At 40.9% G+C, this 19,616-nt stretch overlaps 2 protein-coding genes and 2 non-coding genes across 4 annotated transcripts in view; 3 read left to right on the top strand and 1 right to left on the bottom strand.

Moving 5' to 3' along the window:
• Positions 1–2,407: 2,407 nt before the first annotated feature.
• Positions 2,408–2,511, top strand: LOC123637661. The gene has a single exon (XR_006735009.1). It is a non-coding gene; the product is annotated as a small nucleolar RNA U13 (small nucleolar RNA).
• Positions 2,512–4,445: 1,934 nt separating this feature from the next.
• Positions 4,446–4,549, top strand: LOC123637653. The gene has a single exon (XR_006735002.1). It is a non-coding gene; the product is annotated as a small nucleolar RNA U13 (small nucleolar RNA).
• Positions 4,550–10,571: 6,022 nt separating this feature from the next.
• Positions 10,572–17,239, bottom strand: LOC123637430 (60S ribosomal protein L14-like). Its single transcript, XM_045550619.1, is given in 3 exon segments — positions 10,572–10,798; positions 10,800–11,313; positions 17,077–17,239. Coding segments are annotated over 3 exon segments (864 nt in total). The 3' UTR covers positions 10,572–10,611.
• Positions 17,202–19,616, top strand: part of PAPOLG (poly(A) polymerase gamma) — a 34,008-nt gene continuing 31,593 nt past the window's right edge. The window contains exon 1 of the mRNA XM_045549668.1: positions 17,202–17,461. Coding sequence (XP_045405624.1) covers positions 17,445–17,461 — 17 coding nt within the window. The 5' untranslated portion in view covers positions 17,202–17,444. The remainder of the gene's footprint in view (positions 17,462–19,616) is intronic.

Consider the following 19,616-nt stretch of genomic DNA (forward strand, 5'->3'; position numbering starts at 1 on the left):
CTCCTGTTTTCCTTGGTGGCTGAGAGGTTTTTGGATCTCCCTAAAACCACTAGCATAGTGAATCTTATTGATGAAACAGAAATAGAATGGAAAATCAGTTAGGGGTCATGCAATTATCAATGTATGGGACAAACACAGTAAAGGCTAAGAATGACTTACGAATCACAAGCACTTAATGTTTTGTTCACATCCTTTAGTTACATGTTCAATAAGGTAATTAAAGTACAGCACAATGTAGAAGGATTACTGACTGTGGTTAAATGATGGTGGGCCCCTGTCATCACTCTTTAGCTGAAAGCAAGCTATTGAACATTCAAGAGATTTGGGAGCTCTCTTGTCTTTTACTTATTATAAAAGGTGTTCAAATAAGATGGAATAGTAACTATTACATGTTTTAAAGGCATGTGAACAAAAGAAAGTCTTAATAATGTACTTCACAGAAAACAATACCAAAGTAGCTGACCTCAGTGACAGGTCGATGGTTGCTTACAGAGAAAGTGTTTAATTTGCTAGAATCTGATGAAGAAACAACCAAATTGATGTGGCTTGTGAGTTCAAGTATTGCCTTTCCTACATGATGTCGGCTGTAGAGATGGTCCTATTGCTCTATTCCTGGAAATATGCTGAAATTGGTATATGCAATCACAGCTGAGACAGAGGGAAATTCAGATACTATTTGGTTATCATAAAAGCCAATTACATTTCTCCCTTACCCTATTCCTGGATCCAAGCTTCAAGAAATTTTTTTTCCAAGTGATTCTGTGAAACAGGTAAGTGCTAAAATATTAGAAGCAAGCAATATAAGGAAGGGAAAGAATCGTGAGTCTGTTTCTGCAAACATTCAGAAAGCATCCTCTTTAAAGCTTCAGATTGTGAGATTGCTTCAGTGAAACAGCATCATCACAAGTGCTCAAATCTTCCATCTAAGAATAGAAGAGTTGTGTTTATAGTCGCCAGTTGCTATTACAAATGAAGAAGAAAAGACTAATAATGTCAATACTTCTAGATTGTGATAAGTTATGCATGTATATTAGAATACCTTGGGCAGGGAGCAGTGGCTCATGTCTATAATCCCAACAATTTGGGAGGCTGAGGCAGGAGGATCATTTGATGCCAAAAGTTCGAGACCAGCCCGGGCAACATAGCAAAACTTTGTTTCAACAAAAAATTAAAACAAAGAACAAAAAAAAAAAAAACCAGCCAGACATAGTCCTAGCTATTTGGGAGACTGAGGCAGGAGGATCGCTTGAGCCCAGGAGTTCAGGAGTTGAAGGTTGCAGTGAGCTCCGACTGTGCCACTGCACTCTAGCCTGGACAACAGAGCAAGACCCAGTCTCTAAAAATAAATAAACAAACAAATAAATAGAATATCTAGAGCAACCACTAAGTAAACTATACAAAGCAATATACCCCAAAACACTATTTTAAAAAAGAAAAGTAAGAAGGAATCCTTTAAAATGTTCAAATAAAAGAGAAAGAGAGGAATTAGAAATAGAGAAAACAAATAGAAAATAGCTCATAAACAGCTCAAACATATTAATAATTATCTTAAATGTAAATGGTCTAAACACATCAATTAAAAGGCAGAGATTAGCAGAGTGGAATATAAAAAATGATCTACTAATATGCTATCTACAAATATCTCACTTCAACTACAATGACAAATGTAGGTTGAAAGCAAAAGAATGGAAAAAGTTATACCATGCAAACAATTTTTTTTTTTTTTGAAACAGAGTCTTGCTCTGTTGCCCTGGGTAGACTGCAGTGATGTCATCATAGCTCACTGCAACCTCAAACGCTTGGGCTCAAGTGATCCTTCTGCCTCAGCCACCTCAGTAGCTGGGACTACAGGGCTGCGCCATGACACCCAGCTAATTTTTCTATTTTTAGTAGAGACTGGGTCTCGCTCTGGCTCAGGCTGGTCTCAAATGCCTGACCTCAAGCAATCCTCCCGCCTTGTCCTTCCAGAGTTCTAGGTTTACAGGCATGAGCTACTACGCCAGCCAAGAACATTAATTTTTTAAAAATTATGGATCCAGCCGGGGAAGGTGGCTCACGCCTGTAATCCTAGCACTCTGGGAGACTGAGGTGGGCGGATTGTTTGAGCTCAGGAGTTCGAGACCAGCCTGAGCAAGAGTGAGACCCTGTCTCTACTAAAATTAGAAAGAAATTAGTCAGACAACTAAAAATATATAGAAAAAATTAGCCGGGCATGGTGGCGCATGCCTGTAGTCCCAGCTACTCGGGAGGCTGAGGAGGCAGGAGGATTGCTTGAGCCCAAGAGTTTGAGGTTGCTGTGAGCTAGGCTGATGCCACGGCACTCTAGCCCAGGCAACAGAGCAAGACTCTGTCTCAACAAAATAAAATAAAATAAAATAAAATAAAATAAAATAAAATAAAATAAAATATCCTTTTATGGTTTGTAAGTATGATGATTGAGTTTTCATGCTCATGTGTCAGTTGTGCCTCCCTCAAGTCTTGTTACAACGTCAGCACATTATCTGTCACACATTAATTAATTAATTAATTAATTAATTAAAATTGTAAAATTGTAAAAAGCTGTGAGTGGCTATATTTATATCGGATAAAGTAGACATCAGAGCAAAGGAAATTACTAGAGATAAAGAGGGACATTTCATAATGATAAAAGGATAAGTCCACCAGGAAGTAACTATAATTTTAATTGTGAATCCACTGAGCACATTAAGCACATGAAACACATGAAACATGTGAGCCACAAACTGAGAGAGCTGAAAAGAGAAATAGACAAATACAAAATTATAGTTTGGGAATTCAACACTCCACTCTCAACAATTGATATAACTACTTAAACAGAAAATCAGCAAGGATATAGAATGCAAAAACACAATCAACCAACAGAATCTAATTCATATAGAACACCCGATAGCAGAATACACATTTTTGTCAAGTATCCATGGAATATTCACGAAGACAGATCATATCTTGGGCCATAAAACAAACCTCAACAGATTTAAACATGCAAAGCATGTTCTTTGGCCATAGTGAAACCAAACTAGAAATCAATAACAGAAAGACAGCAAGAAAATCTCTCTAAAGACTTATAAATTAAACATACTGCAAATATGGGCAAAATAAGAAATCTTAACAGAAATGAAAAAGAAATATTAACATAACTGAATGAAGGTCAGGCGCAGTGGTTCACACCTGTAATCCTAGCACTCTGGGAGGCGGAGGAGGGAGCACCACTTGAGCTCAGGAGTTCCAGACCAGCCTGAGCAATAATGAGACCCCATCCCTACTAAAAATAGAAAAAATTAGCTAGGCATGGTGGCACATGCCTATAGTCCCAGCTACTCAGGAGGCTGAGGCAGGAGGATTGCTTGAGGGAGGAGGATTGCTTGAGCCCAGGAGTTTGAGTTGCAGTGAGCTAGGCTGATGCCATGGCACTCTAGCCCGGGCAACAGAGCAAGACTCTGTCTCAAAAAAAAAAAAAAAAACTTAATGGTGAAAGCCTGAATGCTTTCCTGCTAAAAATAGGATGTCCTCCCACTACTCTCATTCAACATAGTATTAAAATTTCTAGCCAGTGCAATAAAGAACAAAGGAAAGAAAGAAAAGGTACACAGATCAGGAAGCAAAAATAAAACTGCCCCAATTTGCAGATGACCTGATTGTCTATGTAGAAAATCCCAAGGAACCTACTGAAAAACCTGTTAGACTAATAAGTGAGTTCAGTAAGGTCACAGGATACATGATTGACACACAAAGATTAATTGCATTCCCATATGCTAACAATGAACATGTAGAAACCAAAATTTAAAACACAATACTATATACAATCACTTCAAAGAAAATTAAATATTTAGGTATAAACTTGTAAAACATGTACAGGATCTGTATGCTAAAAATTACAAAATGCTGATGAAAGAAATTAAAGACCTAAATAAATGGAGAGATATACCATATTCATGGATTGGAAGACTCAACATAGCAAAGATGTCAATTCTCCCCAAATTTTTCTACAGGTTATATGCAATTCCTATAAGAATCCTTTGAAAACACAGACAAGCCTATTCTAAAATTTATATAGAAAGGCACAGGTGCTAGAATAGCTCAAACAATCTTGAAAAAACAAGAAGCATTCTATGCAATATTAAGTCTTACTATTCAGCTATGGTAATCATGACAGTGTGATATTGGTGGAGGGATAGACATATGTATCAATGAATAGAACAGAGAACCCAGACATAGACCCAACAAACATGACCAACTGATTTTTGACAAAAAAATAAAAACAATTTAATGGAGGAAGGATGGCCTTTCTAAGAAATGATGCTGGAGCAAATGGACAGCCATAGGCAAAAAAAATGAACCTCAACCTAAACCTCACACCTTCTACAAAATGTAACACACAATAGATCATGGACTTAAGTGTAATATGTTAAACTTTAAAACTTTTAGCAATCTTTTTGTAGTTCATAAGCAAGATAATTGGTTATTCACATGCATGTGTGAGATGTGCCTCCCTCAAACCTTGTAACAACATTGGCACATTACCGATCTGATGTTAAAAAAAAAAAAAAAAAAAAACTTAGGAAAAAAATGGGAAAGTCTTTGGGATCTCAGGGTAGGCAAAGAATTCTTAACTTGACATTAAAAGCATGATGAAAAAAGTTAATAAATTGGACCACAACAACATTTAAAAAGTTTGCTCTATAAAAGACTCTGCTAAGAGAATGAAAGGACAAGCTACAGACTTGGGAGGAAATATTTGCAACAGTTGTATCTGACAAAGGATACTATCTAGAATATATAAAGAACTCTCAAAACTCAACAGTAAAAATACAAACAATCCAATCAGAACATGGGCACAAGACATGAACAGACATTTCATCAAAGAAAATATTCAGAATGCAAAAAAGCACATGAATGTATTTTGCTTGTTTCAGCATGTTTCAGAAAAATAAAAATAAAAAATAAAATTTTAAAAAGCACATGAGCTGAGCATGGTGACTCACGCCTGTAATCCTAGCACTCTGGGAGGCTGAGGCAGGCGGATCATTTGAGCTCAGGAGTTCGAGACCAGCCTGAGCAAGAGCAAGACCCCGTCTATACTAAAATAGAAAGAAATTATCTGGACAACTAAAAATATATTTAGAAAAAATTAGCCAGGCATGGTGGTACATGCCTGTAGTCCCAGCTACTCAGGAGGCTGAGGCAGAAGGATTGCTTCAGCCCAGGAGTTTGAGGTTGCTGTAAGCTAGGCTGACGCCATGGCACTCTAGCCTCGGCAACAGAGTGAGACTCTGTCTCCAAAAAATAAATAAATAAAATAAAATAAAAAACACATGAAACAATGTTCAACATCACTGGCTAGCCATTAGAGAAATGCAAATTAGAACCACAGTAGTGATATAATTATTGACATCACTACTGTAGTGTTATGAGATCTATATATTATATAGGTCTGTCCACAGTTCCTGTCTCATAACTCCCCTAGCCCTTGTTACACACACTCTTTTGTTATAATGTTGGGTATTAGATGTTAGGCCTTCTGCCCTCCTTTCATTTGCCCCAGGGCAGGACTCTAATCTTCCCAGCCTTTCTGTGGAAGGACCCACCTCGCAGAAAGTGTCCTGCCCCATACTCTGGAGACTAATCACATTTCAGGAATAAGATTTGAGTAATTTATCCTTAATTGGTTCAAGGAAAAACCATTATTGGCACTACTCTTATAATTTTTCTTGTAAGCTTAAAATTCTTTTTTTTTTTTTTTTTTGAGACAAGAGTCTCACTCTGTTGCCCAGGCTAGAGTGCCCTGGTGTCAACCTAGCTCACAGCAACCTCAAACTCCTGGGCTCAAGCAATCCTCCTGCCTCAGCCTCCTGAGTAGCTGGGACTATAGGCATGTGCCACCATGCCCGGCTAATTTTTTCTATATATATTTTTAGTTGTCCAGATAATTTCTTTCTATTTTTGGTAGAGACAGGGTCTCACTCTTGCTCAGGCTGCTCTTGAACTCCTGAGCTCAAACGATCCACCCACCTCGGCCTCCCAGAGTGCTTGGATTATAGGCATGAGCCACCACGCCTGGCCTTAAAATTCTTTTTTAAAAAAGGAAAAAGAAAAAAGTAACTAGCAGAGCTTAAAGTTTGGACATGAGAGAGGCAGAAGTCAACTATCACTCCCAGGTTTTTAGCTTAGATGACAAGGAATATCAGCTACAACTGAGAATATTAGATTTCATATCTTGGTTAAAGTATACATTAAATATGATTTTTTACCCTTTTTGTTTTAAGAAACAGGACCTCTCTCTGTTTCTGACACTGGAGTGCAGTGACACAATCATAGATCATAGCTCACTGCAGCTATGATCTTGGGGGTCTTGAACCCCAGGGCTCTAGTGATCCTTCTGCCTCAGCCTCTGGAGTAGCTGGGACTACAAGCATGCACCACCATGCCCAGGCTAATTTTTCTTATTTTTTGTACAGATGCGGTCTCTCTATGTTGCCTAGGCTGGTCTCAAACTCCTGGCCTCAAGTAATCCTCCTCACCTTGGCCTCCCAAAATGCTGGGATTACAGAACTGAGCCTCTGCGCCCAGCTATATATGATTTCATAAATTTAATGTGAAAGAGGATTGCATATTGACATTGTATATTAATTTATTAAGGTTATCTTGACAATTTCCTTTATTCTTGGCTAAATTCTGAAAGTTGCCTGTGGTCAGATGGTTTGGCACAAGAACAAGAACTAGAAATACTGAGTCTCATTCCTGGCTCTAATTTTACACAGAGCACTTAATTTCTTCAATGCTTGCTTTTTCATTTACAAAGTATTACTAATAATTATACTTATGCAAGTACTTTCCTCAGGAGAGAGTCATGATTTGAGTGCCATTAACTGCTTCTAATTTTTCAAACATAAAATTCTATTTGATGTTCACCTAACAGTAGAAACACAGTGTCCAAACTAATTGTTTCCTAAAAGTGATTAGTTTCTTAGAGTCATCAATTAATTTTCAGGTAACTTCATGAAATGGTGATTAAATTGAAACTAACTCAGACAAAAATCATATCCTCTAACATTAGTCATCACAATAGGTCAACATTATCTTAACAGAAAGACTGTATATCATGAGGTGGGGGGGGAAGAAAATGACAGAGAGAAAAGTCAATTCCTACAGAAAACTCCACAGTTTCCATGATTATTGATATCCATTTCTCCTGCAAATTTTCTCAGAAAGCAGCCAACAGAATTATATATAGTCCCAGCATGAACAATGAATTCATGACAAAGAATACCACCAGAGGCCAGATGTGGTGCCTGTGATCCCAGCACTTTGGGAGGCTGAGGCAGGGGGATTGCTTGAGGCTAGGAGTTCAAGACCAGCCTGTCTGAGCCACACAGCAAGACACCTTCTCTAAAAAAAGTAGAAAAATTAGCCAGGCATGGTGGCATGCACCTGTTGTCCCAGCTACTCAGGAGGCTGAGGCAGGAAGATCCCTTGAGCCCAGGAGTTTGAGTTGCAGTGAGCTATGATGACACCACTGCACTCTAGCCCAGGCAACAGAGTGAGACCCTGTCTCAAAAAAAAACAAAAAAACTAAACTAAAAAAATAACAATAGACATAATGAGATTCTGCACTGGGGTGTTAGTGTCAAATTGTAATGTTGAAGACTAGACTTGGGGCCATATCTTAATTTAAAGGGGAATGACGGGGAAGTAATGTCCAGATAGACACTGGGTCCAAACAGGATGCCTTTGTTTGCTCATTGGTGAGCCTCTTTCCCCACCTGTCCAGAATGCCTTTCAGGTTGTTCTTTAGAAGACTAGAAGCTGAGGGAGAACAAAACAATTCCTATTTTCATCATCTCTCCTCACAGAGAAACAAAGACTTTTATAGTACAGTAATTTTTAAAATGTTACCCCCTGGCCAGGCACAGTGGCTCACACCTGTAATCCTAGCACTCTGGGAGACCTAGGCAGGAGGATTGTTTGAGGTCAGGAGTTCGAGACCAGGTTGAGCAAGAGAGAGACCCCTGTCTCTACTAAAAATAGAAACAAATAGCTGGGCATGGTGGTGCACTCCTGTAGTCCCAGCTACTCGGGAGGCTGAGGCAGGAGGATCGCTTAAGCCCAGGAGTTTGAGGTTGCTGTGAGCTAGGCTGATGCCACGGCACTCCAGCCCGGGCAACAGAGTGAGCACTTCACAAAGTTCATTACTATGTTAAAGGGAAGCTATCCTCGTCCCTTACTGCCAGAACAATACACACTCAGTCTGTACACCGTGCGTACAAAATCTCCATTACAGTGCATTAGACCTGAGGGGCATTTCTCTGACTCGAAGCCTCTTTGAGAAGGAATCATCCAGGACGCTTGTTTCTGTACAAGACGGGAAACAATCCCTGAAGAAACCCGGAGATAGAATGGAGTTTGTTTTCCTCAGTTCAGAAGACAGAATTAGGCTTGACGTAGCAAGAAACTCATCTTCTAAAGAATTTTCTCCAAATTCTTAATTTTCACCATTCCAATGGCATAGGCTAATTTGATTCCCTAGCTATGAAAAATGGGCATAGCAATATCCTCTGTAAAATGCTTTGGAAATGCCTGAGTTATTAAAAATGCCAGGGATAAGCCTGGCGCAGTGGCAGGTGCCTATAATCCCAGCTACTCCGGAGGCCGAGGCAGCAGGATCACCTAAGGCCAGGAGTTTGAGGCTGCATTGAGGTATGATCATGCCTATGAATAGCTACTGCACTCCAGCCTGGGCAACACAGTGAGACTTTGTCTTTAAAAAAATACATTAAATAAATAAGTAAATAATACCAGGCATGTATTCAGCAATGAAATCCTGTGAAAAGTCCTCTAAAGCCGCTAAAGTAGTTTCACAATAGCCTTTCGTGGAACCCAGAGCCACAGCAGTAATTCCTGGTAGGACTGTCTTTTCCTGCACCATAAGCTATATTGGACAAAGAAACTGTATACCTGATTGATTCAGGAAATCGAAGTAATAAAGCTGCCAGCGACAATGCAGCCAAGTGATTAGAAGAAGGCTGGTTGAAAATTTAAACACCCTTTTTACTCATTAATCTCCAACCGCTAAAGACAAACAAAAAGCAAAATTAACATGATTGTAAACTAAGCACTTGTGTCCTGTGGCTACCGTTTTGGCCTGCTGAGAGAGAATGAGTTGATCAAAGGAAGTGAGTCGGCTGAGAACTGTGGAACCAGGGCTGCTTCGGGGAGCGCACAGCCGGGATCCATTACCCAGCCTGTTTCAGGAACAGGTGAATACCGTAATTAATCTTGTCTTCAATTTGGAGGGAAGCAGGAAACCTACCTCCCTGTCCACTGAGTTTATATGTTAATCCCTTGAGTTCTGAGAAAAAGTTTTAAAATTGGCGTAAAGACTTTTTTCTGCCCTTTCGAACGTGTAGAGAACAAACAGTTGAGAGGGGGGTTGCTGAGTTCCCTAACTTCAGGCAGTTAAGATGCTTCCCAGGATGTCTGTTGATTGCTACTCTTCTTGGTTTGACGAATCTAAGCACACTGAGCAAACGCTCTTCCAATGAAGCTAGCAGGTTTTTTAATGCAAGAAAACAGGGAGCTTCACCCTACGAGCATAAACCATGAAAAATGCAGACACTTAGAATTGGAGTTGTTCTCAAGGGCACACTCATCTAATCAATGGGCTCTTGAATTGCTTCAAGCATGTCCAGGACTATTTATTGTTCTAGGTACAGGAAAATGAATAGGCACCTGGCTTGCTCCTCCTTTGCACCAAATTCATATTTTTAAAAAAGCTATAAATTATAGAAATATCTATATCAGTGATGGAAAATTTCATATTAGAAACACAGAAATTGATGCTAAAATTCAATGCTGAATGAACTGGATAGCAAAATAAAACCACGGAAGGCAATCTTTCCTCTGAGAGGAGACAACAAATTATGGGTAGTACTCGCTTCAGCAGCACATACGCTGAAATTGGAATGATACAGAGAAGATTAGCACTGCCATCAAAAAATAAATAAATAAATAAATGAATAAAAGCAAATTACGGGTGTATGCAGAAGATGCTATAAGGTGCCCTCTGACATCCATAACATGCAGTGGCAGAGGCCACTCTGACCCAGGGGGCTAAAAGAAAAATGTGTTGAGAGTCCTTTTAGGAATTGCAACACTTGGGTGCCCCTCCCTTTTCTGACACCCTCAGTGGTGGACCAAGTTCTCAGTGAGGAAAATTAGCCATCCGAGCACAAAACCTTAAAAGGTACAGTCCTTTTCCTAGAGATCCTACCCACATTAGAGATATGGCTTCAGCTGTAACTCTACCTACCCGCTTCCACTCGGCTCTTTGCCCACGATTTTATAACACCTTACTACATTTCTGAAATGTAATTACTGCCAGCTTTTTTCTTCTTTGTTTCATTTGGATCTGATGTCCTACTATTAAAAAATTTGGTTGGAGATCCATATCAATTTCTGACACATCTAACTCAGCTCCTATGTGTTCAGAATCAACTAAGACCAGACATCAATCCATTGACAACAAATTCTTTTTTGCTTTCTCTTTCTTTTTTTTTGGTCAAGAAGAATCTTTATTACTTTTATAATAGCATCTTATCATTTCTTGCCAGATGCCTTTGGAGCAGGTGCTTTCTGGGCTGGAGCTTTTTGACCCTTCTGAGCTTTCGGAGGAGGTGCTACCCTCTGGCCTGTGGCTTTCTGGCCAGGAACCTTCTGGGCTGGAGCCTTTTTGCCTGCAGCGGTCATCGTTTTTGCTGGAACTTTAGCAGCAGCTGCTGCCCTTAGCAGGTGCTTTTTTGGAAGAAGCTTTCAGGAGAGCTGCCTTTTGAAGCTCTTTAACTTCATTCTTGATTATTCTGTTCCTCATTTTCTTTGCCTTCATGACTTTGAAATGATTAAAATCTGTTATCTTAGCTTTCCTTTCTCTGGCTTCAATCTTCTTGGCCCATCTTGTGGCTGCCCATCTTGTATTTATGTCTGCCTTCTGCCAGGCTTGTCGGACATACTTCTGGCAGGCACTGTGTGGGCACTTGAAGATGAAGCCAGTGAGCTGCATGCATTGCAAAGGCATGGCCTGTCTTCTTACCTGAGTGCAAGGTCCATCAGCCGAAGCCCTGTTTTGATCAATAACATCTACAGTCGCAACCAGCTTTCCGGCATGAGGCCCAAAGGAGACGCAGGCCACTTGGCCAACAACCACGAAGTGCTTGAGCACCACATCGGCCGCGTTTGGTGAGAAGGAAGAAGGCCCCACCAACTGTGCACATGTGTAGACAATGGCCCCGCCCTTGTGTTCCACTGAGAACAAATTGAACCATATATTTTATTTTATTTTTGTTGTTCAAAATGAATAGGGATTCCTTTCATGGTTGCTTTCTGTTGTGCAACAGAGCTTAAGATGAATTCTACATGGTCATTCAGCTTGGGTTAAAGAACAGACTTTTTTTTTTTTTTCCTCAGAAAGCTTGGCTGGAAAGAACAGGGTTTAATGTGGAAACAAACAAGCCAAGGGCCAGCAAGAAAAGATGACATGGTCCTGGCTCCTTCCTTCATCCCAGAGAGAGGGATGCTAAGGCTACGTGCTGTATATGTTCCAATGGAGAGACACGTTCCCCCTGAGACGATGCACTCTCAGAATAAAATTGTGAGGAAGCAGCTTTGTCAAAATGTGGACAAAGACTATTTAGAGCTGGAGGCTGAGTTTAGGTACCAGCTGGTTACAGGAGCTGTCTGGGAAAGCCTGAGACCCAGCACCCAGGCATCTCTGAAAGTTGCAGCCCTTTCCGTGAGGGGCAGAAAACCATCCCGTGAGAAGCAAAGTTTGGGCTCCCTCCTGCTGATAAAAGGGGAGACCTTAGTACCAGCTGGTCTAATATACAGGCAACCCCAGAATTAGCTCCCAAGGTCATTTTTGGATCATTCTACCTAAGGCACCACACTTTTCTATTCATTTTTTAAAGTGCTAGTCATGACCGACTATATTGACCTAACAACTGGTGTGAACAACAAATGCTACAACAATCTGCCAGAAAAAGGAAATTTCCCAAATTGATGGAAAATTGTCCAGAGATGAAAAGTTTCAATGGTGTAATTGTACAACATCTGGACATCTGAATATTTAGTGAGGCAGCAGGTAAAATGGAGATATTCTATGAATTGGGGCAGAAAGATGGAGAGGTAATGAGATCAAGAAAGATATGAGACAAAATAACCATTGAAATAAATTCATTCAACAAATATTTATTGAGCTTCAATATTTATTGAACACCTGTGCTAAGTTCTAAGGATGAGCTGGTGCACAGGACTGATATTGTCCCTGTCCTACGGCCAAGTAAATAACCCAGTAGATCTTAAAATAGGGGGGAGGGAGGGAGGGAAAAAGATAAAATAATAATTTGTAAAGATAAGCTTTTTCCCTGAATTACTTGTACTAACATTTTAACACTCTTCCAAGTTGCAATTCTATTTACCTGAATGAATTTTTTTTCTTTTTTTAGCCATTCATTTTTCTCAGATACCTGAATAAATTAAAAAAATAATAAAAAGCTAATTGATGGAACAGATGCAATAATAATTTTTAAAGTAGAAAAACCTTATCTAATCTTTTAAAAAATACTCAGAAAAAAATTGTAGAATGTTTAGGTTTTTTCTAGATACATTTTGGGAAAAAGGCCTATTTTGGCAGAATTTTTAAACTTCAAAAGTATGAATCTTGGCTGGGCGTCGTGGCTCACACCTGTAATCCTAGCACTCTGGGAGGTCAAGGCAGGAGGATTGCTTGAGGTCAGGAGTTCGAGACCAGCCTGGGCAACAGTGACCCCGTCTCTACTAAAAATAGAAAAAATTAGCCAAGCATGGTGGTGCATCCTGTTTTCCCAGCTACTTGGGAGGCTGAGGCAGGAGGATGGCTTAAGCCTGGGAGTTTGAGACTGCTGTGAGCTAGGCTGACGCCACTGCACTCTAACCCCAACAACAGAGCAAGACTATCTCAAAAAAAAAAAAAGAAAAGAAAATTAGACTCTTACAAGCATCTAAGACACAACATCAGGTAAAAACAAAACAACATCTATCAAGCTCTGAAGGAAATGTTATCATTTAGTGGAAGGGCATTTTCAAATACTCCAGAACTAAGGAAATATACCCCCTTTCTGAATAAGCTATTTCCAGACACATTCTAGAGCAGAAAATGATGAAAAGAAAAAACTCAAGAATAGAGAAGTTGTATCTTGAAGAGACTGGCAGCAAGCACTGAAAACAGTTCATTTGTAGGGATGAATCTTGATAATTGGTATAAACACAGCTATACTTAATAGGAAAGTGGACAAATGACGTGAGTAGGCTATCCACAGAGCTAGAAATACAAATGGCTGATGAAATATGAAAGATGCTCACTTTCACCACTGATCAGAGATCTACAAGTTAAAATCACAAAGAAATAGCACTTTCCAACCTATCACATTGACATTTTTCTTTCTTTTTTTGAGACAGAGTCTCGCTCTGTTGCCCGGGCTAGAGTGAGTGCCGTGGCGTCAGCCTAGCTCACAGCAACCTCAAACTCCTGGGCTTAAGCGATCCTACTGCCTCAGCCTCCTGAGTAGCTGGGACTACAGGCATGCGCCACCATGCCTGGCTAATTTTTTCTATATATATTTTAGTTGGCCAGATAATTTCTTTCTATTTTTAGTAGAGACGGGGTCTTGCCCTTGCTCAGGCTGGTCTCGAACTCCTGACCTTGAGGAATCCACCCGCCTCGGCCTCCCAGAGTGCTAGGATTACAGGCGTGAGCTGCCACACCCGGCCTTGTATTAGTTTTCTAAGGCTGCCATCATAAAGTACCATTTTGGGTGGCTTGAACAACAGAAAATTTCTTTTCTCATAATTCTGAAGATTAGACATCCAAGACAAGGTGTCAGCAGGGCTGGTTTCTTCTGAGGCCTCTCTCCTTGGCTTGTAGATGATCATCTGTTCCTTGTTCCTTCACATGGTTTTCCCTCTATATTCATGTTCCCAAATTTCCTCTTCCTCAATGTAGTAGGACCCACACTAATGACTTCATTTTACCTTAATCACCTCATTAAAGACTTTATCTCCAAATGCAATCACATTCTGAGGAATTGTAGGTTAGAACTTCAAAACAGGAAATTTTAGGGAACACTATTCAGCCAATAACATTTACTGACATGGAAAGATGCCCATAATTGAGTTATAAAAAAAAAAACCAAGGAGCAGAACATGTATAGTATGATCCCTGTTTTTCAAAATTTAAAAAAAATCATAAAAACAAAGCCTATGGTACATGTGTATATGTGGTTTGGGGTATATTGAAAACATTCTGGAATGATAGTAATGGTTCCCCTGGGAAATAAAGCTGGAGTAAGGGATGAAAGGGAGGGACAGATGTCTACTCTTCTTTTGGTAAGCATCAGTTATTTCTGCAATTTTAAAAATTTTAACTTAACAAATACAGTTACAATGTACACTGCAAAAAAGAAAAATGTCCTTGTTGAAATCGAGGTGGGGGATTGGCATTCAATTCCAAGTAGATTAACAAAGACAGAAAAATGGGAAGAAAAGCAATTAAAACAGTGCCAAACTACAAATTACAAAAAGGGGAATTAAAAAGTATTGTTCTGATATTGACTTTGATAATTACATATAGGCTTAAAGCTGTCTTTGAAACACTTTAAGATTTCACTGAACTAGTAGAATTAAAAGAAGAATTCACCTTCCTTCCAAATTACTGCAGCAGATAATAGCAAAGAAAGCACTCTACACAGGTAAAATAAGAGCAAAAAAAGAAAGGGAGCAAAGAAAAAAATATTTCAAAAATAAATAAAGAAAAAAATTCAGAGATAAAAGTTATGGTAATCAATGTAAATAAGAGTTAAACTTATTGAGCCCTTATGTGCCTGGCGCTGTGCTAAGTGCTCTTTACTGTGCAGATAGCAGAATCAGCCTGCAAGTATTTCTTTTGTATTTGAAACAAGGCTAAGCCCTGAAGAGAACTCAATGCAGTTAGCAACAAACATCTTGGTTAGAAATCTTCAGGAAAGGAGGCTTTCTGTCTCCCAGACTAGCATGATTTCCTAAGCTGTTGGGGAGACAGGTGGGAAGAACTATCTCTGTGGTGCATCTGGGCTGAGAAGACCACAGGCCCTTACCATGAGCCCCACATATGACCTGCAGGCAGCACAGAACGTCCAGGCCCAGATGCCAAGAGGACAGGAAGGTGGCCCAGAACTAGATATACACAATCTACCTTACCACCCACAGTACCTTGACACCATCCCAAGATTGGGGGGGATAGGGACTGCAGGACAACCAAGATTGTCTTTGTCTGCTATCTCAGAAGAATGAGGTGATAGAGCAAAAAATTAAGTTTTTGAAAATGAAGTGTTATTCTTGCATGTCTGAATTTTTTTTTTTTTTCTGAGACAGGGTCTTCTCACTGTCACCCAGGCTAGAATGCAGTGGCACGATCCTAGCTCACTATAACCTCAAACTGTTAAACCCCTGAGCTCAAATGATCCTCCTCCCTCAGACTCCTGACTAGCTGGGACTACAGGCACATGCCACCATGCCCGACTAATTTTCGTATTTTTTGTAGAGATGGTGTCTCGCTATGTTGCCCAGGCTGGTCTCCAGCTCCTGGGCTCAAGTGATCCTCTGGCCTCGCCCTCCCAAAGTGCTTGGATTACTGGCAGCCACCACCTCCAGCCAAAAAATATTTTTTTAAAGTTAATTGTCCTGAGGTCACAAAACTAGTAAGTAGAAAAACTAGAACTCAAAATTGGGTCTACCTTGCAGCGAAGCCCATGCTATCTGCTAATTTATGCCATCTGGAATAGATTTTGACTTCTTTCCACCACCTGCACTCAATCACTACTCCCTAATCTTGCTAATTTAGCAGCATCCCCCTCTTCTAGGAAGCCACTGTTGAAGGCTCCCACCACCAAGTTTATGTGGCCCTCTTTAGGACCCCCTTCATACCTTGACCTCATCTGTACCACAGACCATACTGTATTGTAATAATCTATGTATATGTTCTCTCCATTAGACAGTAAACTCTTTTTTTTGTATAAAAAATTAGTTGTCCAGCTAATTTTCTTCCTATTTTTAGTAGAGACGGGGTCTTGCTCTTGCTCGGGGTGGTCTTGAACTCCTGAGTTCAAAGAATCCACCCACCTACCGCCTCCCAGAGTGCTAGGATTACAGGCGTGAGCCACCACACCCAGCCTGACAGTAAACTCTTGAGTGCAGGAATTAAGTATCCCCAGTGCCTGACACATAGTAGGTGCTTTAGTTCAACATAGAAGAATATCACTTATATTTGATTGTTTCTCCACTAAACTTTGAACTTTATAAGATCAAAGAATACATCTAGTTTTATGCACCATTAAATCATTGGAGCCTAACATTGGAGTCACATTCCAAGAGCAAGTAGCTTTCTTACACACTTTCCTTTGTAATAATTTAATGTTTGAAATTACTTCTACCCTTTAACATATTAAAATGGGTCATTATTTTCCCATTTTCATCCTCACACTCACATGGAACACGATCTCCACTATTTATTTGAAAGTGTGAGAAGATTCTGATTGAGCCTTGGATTTACCCTATTGCAAACGGCTAATGATTACTTTCAACCACTCTCAGGTAAATGTCTGAATGTCATGAATTATAGGGGTGGTACTTAGGGGTGAAGTGAATAGTTAGCCTCCAATTCACAAGCTTGCTTTTCCCTGGGATAATTGTGTTAAAGTTGCACGTTCCTGGGTGTGACCCTTTCCAGACAAAATTTCCTGAAAGGGTGGATTGATTAGGTTACATATGGCTACGATTAATTAAATCAAAGACCTAGGATGATGGAAGAGTCAAAACAGCATTTGCTAGGTAAGGCTGTGATCTTTTTAAAAATATATGAATCCGAGACACGGCAAAAGGAAAAAAATAAAATATTTATAATATATGCTCTCATTCGAGAGCTAAGGAAAACGTATTTCCAAACTACCTTCCAAGCAGTTTGCCTGGATTGACAGTCCCGTGGACAAAGGAGGTGACCACACGCTCCTCCGGGCTGGCGTCTGCAGTGAGAGCCACACCCCCGAGGGCGGGGCCCCGGCGCCGCCTGCGACCCCGAGGCGGAGAGGCGTGGCCGAGGGTGGGCCTGGCCGGCAGAGGCGGGGCTGCGGCGGGCGAGAGGCAGGCTGGGAAGCGGCGCCATATTGGCGTCGGCCGCGCTGTATTGTCAGAAATAGAGCCGGTTTTGTGGTGTTTTCACTACGCGGTTGGATGCCTCGGCGGTAGTGAGACAGTGAGCCAGCAGGCGAGCTAGAAGCGACCTGAGGAAAGTGGACAGGGAGAAGGGAGCGGCAACAGCAGGACTCCAGAGCGAAAGACACTCGCTGGAGAGGGAGACGCAGGAAGCGATGAAAGAGATGTCTGCGTAAGTGGTGGGGGGCGGCGGTTGGGGGCGAGGCAGGTAGGGGTGAGGCGGGGTGGCCAGCCCAGGGCCCAGTTTCTATTCCCTGCCCCTTGCACCCTGCCCGCAGCTCGCCCTAGTGTTCTCCTTCCCCGCTCCCGGCCGGTCTGCAAGGGCACCTCCCCTACACTAGGCGGCTCACCTGGCCGCCCCTGTGCGGACTTGGGGACTCCTGGAGTCCCCATCTGCCCCCGGCTGTCCCGCCTCCGAGGACGCCCCCAGACAAGGATGAGGAGGGAGAGAGGCGTGGGTGTCGGTAGGGAGAAATTGTCGGTCACTCTCCTGCCCCCAGCACTGTCTGAGCCCGTCTGCTCCTGTCTGCATTGGCGCAAATACCATCCCCCTACCTCCCTTCCCGACCGGCTTTCTTCAGGTCTTCAGGAGTTAAAGACCTATCCCAGCCCATGGGTTTCTTTTTAATAAAGGCTAGGGTCTTTTCGCGCTGTGCCCACCCTCCCCAGAACCTCCTGCCTCCCCACCTACCCACAATATCTACTGGTCTGTACCTCCTGCTCACACTTCGATAAGTCAGAAACAATTTCCATGTTTGGCAAGATTTTGATGTAGCTTCTCACATTTTGGTTTACTAGGAAGTAACTTAAACATTCAGAAAAATGCAGAGAGTAACATAAGCTTCATTTGTGTAGCCACCACCCATTTCTCCCAAAGCATAACATTATAGATGTGTGTGTGTACGTATATATATATGGGTGTGTGTGTGTGTGTATATGTATATATGAGTGTGCATTTGTTTATTTAAAAGAAGCATTCCAAATAACGTCTGAAGGTCTCTCCTACCTCCTTCTCTGGTCCCATTCATCTCCCTCTCCTGAGGTCCCCACAGTCCTGAATTTGATGTTTGTTGTTGCTGCATGTTTTTTTTTTTTTATGCTATTACTACATATGCATGTGTTCATCATAACTGATATTGTTTTACTTGTTTTTAAACTTTGTATGACTAGTATCATACTGTCATTTTGCAGCTTCTTAAGCAACATGGTGTATTTGAGCTTTGTCTGTGTTGATATTTTCTTTCAGTTCTAACTAATCCATATTCCATTGTAGGGGTACACTCTAGTCTTTTTCCTATTAGTGACTATTTTAGCTTCTAAGTTTTTAATGTTTCAGTATGGCAGTAAACACTTTTTTCTGTGTCTCCTTGTACGCTTTTAACTAGAATTTCCCTAGGGTGTTTGCCTGTAAGAGAAATTGATGGGTTGAAAGGAATGTGGGATTCTGTTGTTTTCTCCCCCCGTCCCCCAGTCTAGATGAGGGAAGTTCAGAACCCTAGGTTTGGAATTTTAGGGCCAGTAGGCACCTAGATAGCTAACTTTTTGGACATACAGATAAGAAAGTGAGACCCAGGATTAGTGTCAGAACTGAAGTAGTTATGGAGGGGAGAATGGAATGGTGGAAAGAGGTTTTGGGGTTCAGACTCTGGTTTTTCCTCTCAATTTTTTGGTGGGGGAACCATTTTTAAATTTTTAAAAATTTTTTGTTTCAAAATATTAATTACGGGGGTACAGGTGTTTTTGTTACATGGATACCGTGTATAATGTTTAAGTTGGGGCTTTTGGTGTGCCAGTCACCAGAATAGTGTTCATTGTACCCAATAGGTTAGTTTTTATCACACATACACCCCCACTCTCCCCCTTCTTGGTTTCTTCTGTTGCTTTGTGCCTGTGTATACCTATCTATTAGCTCCTACTTATTAGTGGAGACACATGGTGTTTGGTTTTCCGTTCCTGAGATACTTGAGATAATGGTCTCCAGTTCCATCCATGTTGCTGCAAATGATATTATTTCATTGCTTTTTATGCCTGAGTAGTACTCCATGGTATATATATACCACAGTTTCTTTATCCACTCATGAATTGGTGGGCACTTAGATTGATTCCACATCTTTGCAATTGTGAATTGTGCTGTGATAAACATTTGAGTGCAGGTGTCTTTTTTTTTTTTTTTTTTATAAAATGACTTTATTTCCTTTAGATAGATACTCAGCAGTAGGATTGCTGGGTTGAATGGTAAGTCTACATTTCTTCAAGGAATTTTCATACTGTTTTCCGTATTAGAGGTTATACTAATTTGCAATCCCACCAACAGTGTATGAGCATTC

Source organism: Lemur catta, chromosome 4, assembly GCF_020740605.2.
Source record: "Lemur catta isolate mLemCat1 chromosome 4, mLemCat1.pri, whole genome shotgun sequence".
In the NCBI taxonomy this organism is placed as follows: Eukaryota; Metazoa; Chordata; class Mammalia; order Primates; family Lemuridae; genus Lemur; species Lemur catta.